General features: G+C 46.0%; 2 protein-coding genes across 6 annotated transcripts in view; one reads left to right on the top strand and one right to left on the bottom strand.

The window, feature by feature from the left end:
* Positions 1-753: 753 nt before the first annotated feature.
* Positions 754-11,101, bottom strand: MGME1 (mitochondrial genome maintenance exonuclease 1). The gene is made up of 5 exons (XM_020878953.2): positions 10,984-11,101; positions 8,532-9,110; positions 5,014-5,233; positions 2,233-2,365; positions 754-1,885 (listed from the first exon to the last, which is right to left on the bottom strand). The coding sequence occupies exons 2-5, from the start codon at positions 9,040-9,042 to the stop codon at positions 1,724-1,726; spliced, it is 1,026 nt and encodes a 341-aa protein (XP_020734612.2). The 5' UTR covers positions 9,043-9,110; positions 10,984-11,101; the 3' UTR covers positions 754-1,723.
* Positions 11,102-11,282: 181 nt separating this feature from the next.
* SNX5 (sorting nexin 5) overlaps positions 11,283-12,696 on the top strand; it is a 42,008-nt gene continuing 40,594 nt past the window's right edge. Inside the window, exons 1-2 of one of the 5 annotated variants that reach the window (XM_070472198.1) lie at positions 11,307-11,407; positions 11,657-11,738. In XM_070472198.1, the coding sequence (XP_070328299.1) occupies positions 11,688-11,738 (51 nt within the window). In that variant the 5' untranslated portion in view covers positions 11,307-11,407; positions 11,657-11,687. Of the gene's footprint in view, positions 11,408-11,494; positions 11,739-12,696 lie in introns of those variants that run through there. The other 4 variants (XM_070472199.1, XM_020878920.2, XM_020878937.2 and 1 more) reach the window with 4 other exon arrangements.

Below are 12,696 nucleotides of genomic sequence, written 5' to 3'. Positions count from 1 at the left end.
CACCGACCCAATGGACATGAGTTTGAGTAGGCTCTGGGAGTTGGTGATGGACAGGGAGGACTGGTGTGCTACTTGTCGCAAAGAGTCAGACATGGCTGAGCGACTGAACTGAACTAGCTCTGGGTGCAGACTGACAGGTCCAGGATGTGACTATTTGCACCAGAGAGAACTTGCTGGGTCTGGGCTTCTGAACTCCAGGGTAGTGCTTGGTGGGGCTGGGGCCACACCAGCTGGGACACTCTGAATATTTTCACGTGATCCCTAACTTTGGAAATTATGGGAATATAGGCTGCTTGAAAGGCTTCCCTTGTGGCTCAGCTGGTAAAGAAACTGTCTGCAATGTGGGAGACCTGGGTTTGATCCCTGGGTTGGGAAGATCCCCTGGAGAAGGGAAAGGCTACCCACTCCAGTATTCTGGCCTGGAGAATTCCATGGACTCTATAGTCCATGGGGTCACAGAGTTGGACATGACTGAGCGACTTTCACTCACTCACTCACTTACTCACTAGGCTGCTTGAAAAGCACGCGAGGTGTGTGGAGTCATCACAAGGTCTCCCTCAAGCCTTCGCCCCACTCAAAGCTCACTTTCCCTGTGAGGTGACCTTGTGTGCATGTATGTGTAACACACCCCAAAGCTACTGGGTCAAGATTAAGGTGGGTAAGGTACTGAATTTACAAACGAAATCTAAACAATTCCAGGTTTGTGAAATCACCCTGTAAATGCACACATTTAAATAAAAAGCAAAACCAAAAGCCTTTACTTCATCTTTTATTTCTTATAATTAATGGCTAATGAAAGAAAAAAGTGACTGGAGCACCTACTATTTTAAGATAGCAACTGTAACTTAAGTGCTAACCTACACCATGAAACAGGGAGCCATCCCCCAGGGGGGTAGTGGGCATTTTATTTAGGTTTCCCAAACCCAGTGACTACTAATTAATTTTATCACTGATCAAACACAGAAAAAAAACCCCAAAAGATGTCATTATTGTTCCCCGTAGCTGGAAAATTCCATAAACAATTTTCTCCATGTACACGACTCTTTGACTCAAACCAGAAGATAGCTACCAAAATACCCAGAAGTACAATTCTCAGAGGGGGCCCAGCCGCTTCCGAGGATTATCTGGCAGAAGGCCAAGGGGCAATGCAGCAATACAGGAGTGTGCACAGTCTTTCCGGAGAGCAATGTTAATTGGAGGCTAAGAGATCACATGTTTATTCTTTAAAAATGGTAAATGGATGCTTTCTCCCTCAAATGAAATACAGGGAACCCCAAAAACTAAGGCATCATCTAGGAATCTCCACTGGCATTCTCACTGCACACACAGTGGCCCGCTCCCCACGGTGTGCCCCAGGGAAGCGCTTGGCACACCAAGCCTCACTGCCCTGAATGTCTCAGTGCAAAGACTGAGCATACTGCCCTGGACACAGAAGGTCCGAGAGTCAGCAACACTGTGGCAGTCCAGTGCTGCCTGTCCCTTATCCAGGGAAATGCCAGCCAAAGGTGGCAGAGATGGTCTTTTATGGGCGCGAGTCCGATTCTTTGAATTTAACTTTTCTGGCTTCACCTTTTTGGTTGCAATAATTCCAACAAGTTACTGGTTGTGCCTGTGTTGATGCAGCTCTCAGACCCTGTGGCACCTCATCTCAGGTCACAGCAAATAGCGACACATCTTCCTGACTGTGAACAAGTGCTTCCTGTTCCAATGCGGCTTCCTGCCCCTAATCTAGTTTCTGGATATTCTGGCTCTTTTCCTTCTTTGTATATTCTTCCAGTCGAAGAAGCCACTTTGCCCAGTACTGGGAGCAGAGCTTGGCGTCCATGAAATGTGGGTGGGCGGGGGACCCGTCTTTATAGGCCACCACGATCAAGCCACACTGAACCTAGGAAAGAGCAGGGCGATTCCAGAGTTTGCAGCGGCACCAGGACTGAGGCTCGCTCCCTTCTCACTCCAGGGCAAGCCCAGAGCAAAACAATTAGCAGTGAGAGCTCCCACCTCAGTTTCTAAGACGGGCTGATGATACACAAGAACAGAAAGATGAACATAAAGAACCCACTGTGATCATTAAAGAACTATTAACAACAAAAAGCCCAGGAAGTGGGGAAAGTGCTCTGTGAAGTGTAGAAGGGCAGAACAGAGGAAGCGGTTGGATACACACAGGATAGAACTTGAAGGAGCTATGACCTGGCATGGGCAAAGCCTGAAGTAAGCCAGGCTCTGCGTCCTGACCTGAAAGCTGTAGTTGGCGTCGTGGTTCACGGCACCAACATACGCCACGACTTGCAGTGGGTTGTCAAACGTGTTTCGGATGAAAGGCTTTGGCTTCTCTGATGTCTTCCAATCAATCACACAAAGCTTGCCCCTAGAGAGAAACCAGAGGAAGCCCTTGAAGGTGACAGCTCAAACTGAGACTCTGTTAGGCTAAACCTCTTCTTACTATAGTTTGCTGCTTGTCACCCGATGACTATGGCTTCCATTCCCCCCAGTTCCAAGCAGACAGCCCTCCTGAACTTTACTTGGAACTGAAGAGGTGTTGAGCCCCTCATTCAGGTCAATGACGAGGTGTGAAGGGGTTCACCACAGGGCTACAGTGAGGGGCCAGGTGCCAGGGCTGGGAAACAGTCTCCCCAGAGCAAGCCTCTCAACTTTCTAGGCTTCTCTTTGGACCTCCACGGTTTAATAGTTGACAAGGGAATAGAAACTACATCTGCTAGTATCTTAGTTGATTTTGCTTCAAACGTCTATCAGAATGAACCACAACAGACCAGCAGCAAAGTCCCCATTGTAAGGGACCAAGCACCAGGGTGCCTCAGAAACCAAAGCTGGAGTTCAAGTCTATCATCACTTAAAAGGTAGCAGCAATATGTAGAAAAACAAATGAGAAGACCTGGTTCCTGTCCTAAAAGTTTACACACAGGGCAGAGATATATTACTTTCTATTAGGGATCTTGGGGAAAGAAAAAAGTCCTGCCACATTTTTTTTTTTTTTAAATAAAATAACCAGTACATTCCTCCCTCTCCCCTATCCTGGTGGGGTTTTACACGTGCCAACCGCACATGTCAAAAGGACTGCAGGGCGGATGAGTTGAGAACCAGTGACTCTCAAGCACTCTTACAGATCTGTCTTGACTTCAGGTTCAAAACCAGCTGTTCAGAGGGAGATCTTCCTGTTAACATAACCCTGAAGTTAGAACCTATGCAAGCTATTTATAAAACCAGGCTAGAGGAGCGCTGTCTAAAAGAAAGAAAATGTGAGCTATACACACCATTCAAAATTTTCCAGTAGCTACATCCAAAAAGAAACAGGTGAAATTTTAACATTTAACCCAATATATCCAAAATATGATCATTTCAGTATATAATTAACATTAAAAAGTTGTTAATGAGATATTTTACATTCTTTTTTGTGCAAACTCACTGTTATCTAGTTTGTGTATTTACAGCACACGTCAGTGTGGACCAGTCCCAGTCAAGTGCTTAGTGGCCTATAGGGCCCACTGCTACCCTACTGGATGGTGCAGATGTAGAGGTAGCATATCATCTTTGTAACTGTTTTCCATTCCATAAAGCTTGACAATCTCTGCAAAAGAAGAGAGGCCCCAGCAGCCCCAGGGAGCTACCATTCCCAGTTCTCTCCCTTGATAAAAATATCCTACAGTATCAAGTTCTGCCATGTACCACTGTTTCCAGAAATGTACTATAACTTATAGAACTTAATACTATGGAAAAAAAAATCTTAATACTATAAACCCAAATTAAAATTGCAATAAGACAGTCCACAAATAGCTCTTTAACAAATGAAAAGGTGCTTGACCTAATTTATTTTGAAACGCAGACTGAAATGATGAGACACAGTCTTAAAATACCCATTCCCTGTGACCCCATAATTTCCCTTTCAGGTCTGTACCATAGAGCAACGGTTTGATATCCCGGGTGCAAGTGATAAGTGCCTGGAGAATTTAAGAACCATTCATGCCCAGGCCTACTTCAGATCGACTGGATTTATTCGTATCTCACAGGTCGCTCACCAAAACAAACCAATGAACCTGTGCACCTGCCAAAAGAAACTGTCAGGACAGAACACGAGGAGACCTGGTCACTGCTAGTTTGTAACTGTGAAGCTCTAGAAATAACCTGAGAGCTCCCAGTATGGAAGCGGGTACACTTCATTCACACTAAACAGCAGTTAAAAAGAGAGAAGAGGGTCAAAATAACAAGGCTAGCACTTTCTGAGCAGATAGTATGCATTTTAAGTATTGTACTAGGAATGTCTCATTTAACCTCTGTAACAAACCAGTGAGGTAGGTACTATTATTTGCCCTATTTTACAGATGAACAAATGGAGGTACAGAGAAGCTAAGTAAGTAGCCCATAGTTAAGAAGAAAACTCAGAAACCAAACTCAGGCAGCGTGTCTCCAGAGCCCAGTTATCTTTTAACTAGAGTTCCATGGGTTATACTAACAGATTTTGCCCCCACCCTCTTTATTGCTCATATGCTTTCTTGGGGAATACGGATATCTGCAGGTTATATCTACCCTTGAAATCTGGAGTAAGTGGGGAAAACAGTAACAGCAGCAACTTAAAGATCACAGGAAGTTTTAGTGAGCTCAGCATTCCTCTGCATGTCAAACACTGCATGGAAGCCTTGAAGAAAGTTGATTTTCAGGGCCAATAGACCAAGGTGTCACTTTTAGCAAAACAGGAAAAACAATGCAGGAATCAAATTGGATCTTATGGCTGGTACCTTGCCTGAGGGTGGGGAGCGGGGGGACATGCTGGAAAACAGGCCATCCTAGCCATACTGGACAGTTACACCTTTCTTCTGCCAAACACCCTGACTTGGGCACATAGATTGACAAGGATGACATGGCTCTCACCTGATGTGACTTTGCACAGGCTCTACCTTGAAGCAGGAGTTGAGAGGAAAAACTAGTGCTGGATGGGAACCATGCGTCCCACCCAGAATTAATTCACCTCCACATTTGATGTGAAAAACCAAATATACTTACTGATAATCAGCCACACAGTCCAGCAGACCCACATACTGTAAGGTCTCATGTTTAACTGCACTTTCCAGGGCCCGCACTCCACTGATGTCTTTCAAAACATGCTGCACACTTTGGACGTAGCCAGATTCAAGGAGACTTTCATCTCTCTCTTTTAAGTTCCCCTGGGGTGAAAGTATGCTTTCCAAGGCTCCATGAAACTGCTTCCCTTGTAAAAACATGTCTGAAAAGAAAATCAGAGGAAAGGGACAACAACAAAAAATACCCCAAACAAAGCTAGTACTAAAGAACAAATACTCTGTAAGACTCTGAACAGTGAAATTAAAAAATCACATGAATTTCCTTTAAGTGATAACCTTTAAGACACCATATTTCAGCCTCCTGTGAAACATAAGAATGCACTTTGAGAACAAAAGGGACTAGAAGAGTTTAGATAATACAATGGATTAAAATGAAGCATTTCTAGTAGAATTAGGCCAAAGCTAGCATTGAAGATTTGGGGGCTGCAGGATCATACCTAGTGAATTCACATAGCACTGTGAATTTTAGAATTCATTTAATGTAAGTTAACCAGTAAGTTAACCAGCTGTGATAGTTGTTAGACATTTAGAGAACTGCACTTGTTTATAGCTCTTTTTACAACCAAATCTGACTTATGAACACTGGTGGAGGCGTCCTTTACCAATAGGCTTAGTGACAGGAAAGGCATGAAAATCAAGGCATGCAGGAATTAACGTTGTGGGGCTTGGGGGAGGGGAGGAAAACATGACATTCTGCACCTGTGCTTGCTTTTAGGATGAGGGCAGCCTGAGGTAGTGGCTCTGTCCTCATTTTCTTTTTCCTCATACACTTTTAAGTTAAGAAAAGAGAACACAAACATATTCAACAAGTGCGAGATATACTATATATTCACTTGACTCTTGATTAAGGAAGGAAAGACAGAGGGTGTTGCTATACTAAGCGCTAAATTTGGCACTTTCAAACTGTTAACTTTGAAACACAGCAACCCGGCAAGATAAGGATCTTCTCCCCCAGTTTAATGAGGCCTAGGCAGTGCTATTAAACTGCCCAAAGCAAAAAGCTGCATGGGCCTGGCCCCAGAGTCCATGCTCATTCCAGCCCGTCACCCAGTAGAGCAAGAAGAAAACTCAGGGGCCATCAGGTAGAGCGACACACAGAAACAGAGGAGCAAATATATGTGCTTGGAGACACGCCCACAGAAAATGGGGAAAGTCCTCGGCTAATGAGGCAATGGCAAACCATATTACCTTTGCCAAGTAGTTTTTACAAAGATTTTGAAAGGTCAGTTCTACTACTGGCAAAAAATGGAATTGCTTTGGGGACACGACTTACAAAGTGAAGTGAAATTCAACTGAGGACCTAAGTTATTCCACTCCGAATTTACCTGCCTTAATTGGACTTATCAGTACATAAAAGGCCTACAAATGTTTAAGACTTATGGAGTTAAAACCCAGGGAAAAGAAGTGTAGTTTTCATCTACAGATTAGCTTTAATGAAGCAGAACACAAACACGTTAAAAACAGGAAGGAAAAAAAGGGCTTTATCAAGAGCCCAGCTAAGAGACAACCCATTCTCCACTGCAGTCTTTACCCCCTGGCGAGCTCTTCACATGTAAGGTGCAAGGCAACAAACATGAGGATCTGGGTTACAGGATTCCTTAGGATTGTAAAGCTAAGAACAATTAAACATGATTCTGCTTGTGAAAATAAATTTTAAAAGATTTAAGAGTTATTGCAGATAGCAATTAAGTTACAGTGTTCCTTGAATAAAAGTGCAGTGTTTTCAAGTCTTACATTAACAACAAAAAAATCATGAATCTCCTATATTCTAACTGACAAGCATGGATATTTCAGAATAAAAAAAAATTCAATGTAGCAAAAAAAAGGAAAATATAAACCCCAGCTTTCCCACTAGGATCAACACAAGTATAAATCAAAGTCAGACTTTCTTATCCTCCACAATCTTCAAAAGGTAAATTGGTGCTTGGGAAACTGACCCTATGTTTTGGGGGGTTTTTTGGTCACACTGTGCAGCGTGTGGCATCTTAGTTCCCTGACCAGGGATGGAACTAGCGCTGCTATAGTGGAGCCACTGGACTGCCAGGAGCGTACCTTCCTGCTCTTTTTCTTTCTTCTTTTTTGGGGCCATGGCATGAATCTGTATGTGACTGCCCCATTATTTAAAAAAAAAAAAAAAATTAATTCTGCCTGTTTAAGGTTGATCCTAAATTGACCGAGAAATCATATCATACTAATCTAGATCTATAAAGTTGATTTCATGGAGTCAACCAGTTTTCTCTTCACCTGGGATAGTGGGCTGGCTCAAACCAAACAACTCCTCTCCTTATGAAGGAGCCAGCAAAGCACTTCCTTCCTTTGTGCCAAGAGCTACAGACCTAGGTACGTAACATCCCAGCAGGTTTCTTAGATCCCCACAAGCTGTGATAGTTCTGGTTTAAAGAGAATAAAACAAAACAAAACAAAACTTTCCATAGGAAACAATGTCCATTTTAAATTCTAGTGTTTCAGATAAAAAACTTAAAATGCCACTAAAATATTTTTTAAAAATGTTGCTCATTTAACAAGCTGAGAAATTTGGTGGTTGTTGCTACTTAACTATATTAAGAGGGCAGTCAGCCCTGGCATGCAGTCCTTGGCTGAGGCAGCTGAGGAATTTATATGGGGCTTGATAATTTTCGCCATATCCAAATGCCACCTAAATACTTAACATTTTTCCTTTAAACCACATGTGACCACAGGTTTAATGTGTTACGCATACACATATCTTTGTTCTAAGATGCCTCAAAATAAGTATTACTCCTAAATTAAAGTGCTTCTGCACCACTACGGGTGCATGTCCTGCTCTCTGGGAAGCGTGGACTAAAGGATGCTCAGTGTAAACTTAGCTTTAACAACTGTGATCCTGCTGGGGAGCAGCGAATTCACCTGTACTAACGGTCTCTTCTTTCATCTTGCTTTTGGGTGGAATCTATTTTATGAAAGCTATTTTCCTTGGTTGTCCAAGTTAGTGAGTTAGGACAGGAGTTGCAGGCTCTGAACATCTGCCTCAGTTTACTAAGATCTAAATACAGATCACACGTTCTGACTTATTGCCAGTCTTTAAATTTACAAGTAAGCAGAGCAAGGGGGCATTTACTAGATTCTGAACAGAATGCCTAGCTACAACTAGAACTCCATTATGTGATTATTGACTATCCCATTAAAAAAAAACAACAGGAAATTCTAAGACTCAAGTCTATAGCTTATAAAACAAATGAATTTTATACATCTTTTAGTCAGAGTATTTGATCTCTCTGCTTTAATTTTATCTGTAAAATGGGGATAATGGTATCTGTGCTTCATAGGGTTGTCATGATAATAAAGTGAGTTCTAAAAAACGCTGTTAATACTATCATCTGAAAGCAGCTCCTCACTAGCTATAGTGGTGCCTTCTACTCTGGGAAACATAATAACCATAAGAATCAGGATTGAGAAGATTACTTGAAGTATATTCGGCAAAGCCATCCTCTCCCAGTTCCAGAATCATGCGCTGCCTCCACTTCTCCAGGTAGAAAGTCTGTTCTGACGTCATGGTCTGCTGCAGGACTCGGGTCACACTTGGTATCGCATTCCTTTGAAAAGGGATTTTCAGAGGAACTGGAGGATCCCTTGCTGGGTCTGGTTTTATGCTTTTCTCTGGATTGAACAGAGGAAACCAATTTTGTGGAACTGCTTCTTCTTCTTGCTTTGGGGCCTTACTCTTACTCACCGGTCCATAGAGTAAAGCGTCTTCCTCGAACAGAGACTGTGGAGTCCGAGCATGGCCTCTGAACGACAAGACAGACCTGACCAAATCAGAGTATTTTTCCTGGTCCACTTGTTCATAAGGGTTCACTCTTTTCTTCCGGCCACACAAATAAGAGGAAGTGGAGAAAACAACACGGGGGGCTGTTTCTACAAAAACCCTCTTTGAACTTTGAAGCTGCCTGCAGATGGTCTGAAATACCTTCATCTTTAGACTTTTTTTCACTTCCCTCTGGTATACTTGTAACGTTGAAGGCCTTTTTAATTTTTGCTTTCCTATCAAAGAGAAAGTGGTATTAGATATTAGATGTGTTAAATGTTTGAACCATCAAAGTGAAAGCTGCAACAGTATGCTATTGCTCTTTAAATTGTATTCAATAAGCTTTTTCAACATTTTTTTTTTTTCCCCAGCATGTTTAACAGAGAACAAACCTGACTTTTCTATTCCTTTAATTCTAACCTTAGTTCCCTGCCAGGGCTTAATGCGTGCTTTGCATCTTTTGTAGGAGAATGTTATGCCTACAGCCTGGAATATACAGGAGGGCCCATTCTCAGAATTCTGATCTTTAAAGGTACTAACACTTTTCCAAGCATAAAAAGTTACAGAACAGAAATAATTGTCTTGTTTGAGGTTTTTAGGAGCATTGTGGCCAGACCTCCCTGGGCAGCTACAAGAACAAAGGCTTCGGAGCATTGTGACCAGACCTCCCTGGGCAGCTACAAGAACAAAGGATTCCTGCACCAAGAAGTTTGCAACAACCAGCAACACTCCCTCCTCTTTTAGGATAAAAGAAGTCTCAATTCTAACTCTGGAAAAATGGCTCTTTGGGGCACTAGTCCACCATCCTCTGGGTCTGCTGGCTTTCCAAATAAAGTTGCTATTCCTTGTCCCAAAAGCTTATCAGTCGATCTCTTGTCTTGTCCTGCAGCTGAGCTTGGAATTGGTACTATTTGTACAAAACTACTTCTGAAGGACCAGCATTTGTTAAATGTGAAATAGTAGACAGGTGTCCCTAACATTCACTACGGTGCCCACTGCCGCCTATGAAGGGAGCTCTGTGTGATACAAAGAAACACAGGCCAGGACGCTAGAGGAGCCTGGTGGTCACACTTAGCAGTTTAACCACTAATCCCTAAACATCAGATTCCAAAAAAAAATTTTTATTGGAGTATAGTTGATTTACAATATCAGTTTCAGGTGTAGAGCAAAGTGAGTCAGTTATACATACACATATATCCCCTCTCTTTAAGATTCTTATCCCACATAGGCCATTGCAGGGTATCGAGTAGTTTTCTGTGCTTTACAGCAGGTCCTTGTTTGCCTATGTGCTGTGGTGTCCGACTCTTTGCGACCAGATCCATGGACTCTCTAGGCAAGAATACTGGAGTGGGTTGCCATTTCCTTCTTCAGAAGTAGTGGGCTATGTGTCACAACCCTTTCAAATTGTGGTGCTGAAAAAGCCTCTTGAGAGTCCCTTGGACAGCCAAGAGATCAAACCCAGTCAATCCTAAAGGAAATCAACCTTGAATAGTCACTGGAAGAGCTGCTGCTGAAGTTCCAATAGTTTGGCCACCTGATGTGAAGAGCGGTCTTTCCAATAAGACCCTGATGCTGGGAAAGACGGAAGGCAAAGGAAGAAGGGGGCAACAGAAGATAAGCCGGTGAGATAGCATCACCGTCTGAGCCACCAGGGAAGCTCACGTCACGAACTTGATGGGCATGGATTTGATCAAACGCCAGAAGACGGTGGAGGCCAGAGGAGCCTGGCGTGCTGCAGTCCACCGGCTGGGATGCAGTCCATGGGTCGCAAAGAGTCGTGCACGACTGAAGAGCAACAATATGGCACTCCCAAATCTCCCATTTATTCCTCCCCCCAACTTCTCCCCAGGGAACCATAAGATTGACAACCAGACTCTGAAAAGTAGCATGGAGGGAGAGCTCTCATCTAACCCCCTCACACCCCCTACAGTGGGCGCCGCTAGGATCCACTCAAGACTGGGCACTCGCGCTTCCGACCGGTCTGAACCGCCAGGGGCGGTCAGTAGCGCCCCGCCGCCCTGTACGCGCTTCGGCGGAGCCCCACAGGACCAGGCCAGCGGCGGTCCCTCGCACGAGAATCATGGTAGGGAACAGCCAGCAGGGAGGTACCTCAGAAGCCGGTGCCCTCCGCTAGCTTCAGCGCGCGAACGACCCCGCGGGCCGGTTCTTTCGTCCGTCCCGCGCTTTGCCCTCAGGCTAGGCCCCGCCCAAGCACGGCGGCCCCAGCAAGCATTGCGGCGCTCATGCCCCGCCCCTATCCCTGGTCCCCCAGATCCGTCCATTTTCCGGCGCTCGGTGGGGAAACCCTCCCTCCGCCGGGAGCGCGGGCGCCTCCAAATCGCGCCATTTCTCTCTCGCGAGATCTGGTGACGTCTGAGCTCGTCGCCATCTTGGGCTCTGGCTGAGTAATAAATTCCACCGGCACAGACTCGCGCGCCCTTTTTTGAGACGCGCCTCGGTGTCAGGGTGTTTGAGCTTCCGCTTCCCCAAGGCGGCCCTGCGGTTGGCGGCTTCCGCGTGGCCCGGAGCGAGGGTAGGCCCCCGCGTCGCTTCTTTGCCCGGCTCCAAGATGGACGGCAGCGGGGACGGGGGAGGCCGCCCTGGGGGAGCACGTGGGGGCGCCGCTCGCCTTTCCCGGGGCTGCTGGGATGGTGGCGGAATCTCGAGGCCTCCCGCAGCCGTCGGGCAGGAAGGCTGGCGGAGGCGGGGCCGCGGCCGCCCCTTCTCCTGAGAGGCGCCCCGGCGCGGCGGCGGCGGCCCAGCCTCTTCTCTCCTCGCACAGCCAGGCGGCCCCGCTCGAGACCCGCGTCGCCATGGCCGCGGTTCCCGAGGTGTTGCAGCAGCAGGAGGAGGACCGCAGCAAGGTGAGGCCCTGGCCGCGCTCGGGCTCCGAGCCGGGAGGCCCCGCCGGCCCTCTGGGCCCCACGCTCCTTCCCCGGGCCCCCAGGGGACCCCGCTGCCCTCCCTCCGCGTGGTCTGGGGCGCTCCCGCGGGACCCGGGCCGGGGGCGCACGCTGCACCTTTGTGGTACACAGCTCTCCCTCGGGGAGCCCGGCGGCGCACGTGAGACCCACTTTGCATGGTGCGACGGAGCTCCGAACCGCCCCCACCCCTCCAGAAATTCTGGGGAGATTCCGCCCAGGCCGAAGTCGGACCCGTGTCCCCTGCAACTTCACTAAGCGCTCAGTGCGCCGCTGCGGGACTTGTCATTTTATGAGGTTCTCAAATAGCTGAACTTTTCGCCCTTTAGACGTGTGTGGATGTTAAATTATCCTTCCCTGCCACTCGAATCTTTAGATCTAAAAGGTAACCAGTGCAATAAATGCGTGTCACCGTAGCCGATTAAAGATAGAATTAGGTCTCTGCTTTTATTGGTCCTGTCTCCAAAGCAAGACTACAGGGGTTGGTGTGAGCCACCGCGGTTTGTGCAGAACCGTCAACAGAAAAGTTTTTCTAACAGAAAATTGAAAAATGGTAAACTAGAAACTCGAGGTGCTCTCAGATTTGGTCTGGAAGGCATCGCTTTAGAAACCAAAGCACGTTTTTTGGTCCACAGGTCTTTGGAGAGAGACCTTTTCATCTAATAGGTGGCGAACCTCCGTACGGCTGCTGGGTTACTGAAAGTGTGAGGAGAGTGTTTTCGTTCGCGGGGTGGGGGTGGGTATTTCTTTTAAAGTTGAAAGAAATTTTTTTTTCCTCCCTAAAGCCGAAAGTGGGAACTTGAGAAGACTTGCTGGAAGATTCCAAAGGTAGTTTTCTCTCTACAAGTTCAGATGGCCGCATATAAATTTTGATATCCCCCACCTTGCATCTCCTTTCTCG

Source organism: Odocoileus virginianus, chromosome 9 (assembly GCF_023699985.2).
Source record: "Odocoileus virginianus isolate 20LAN1187 ecotype Illinois chromosome 9, Ovbor_1.2, whole genome shotgun sequence".
Lineage (NCBI taxonomy): Eukaryota > Metazoa > Chordata > Mammalia > Artiodactyla > Cervidae > Odocoileus > Odocoileus virginianus.
This window is presented reverse-complemented; position numbering and strand designations above follow the sequence as displayed.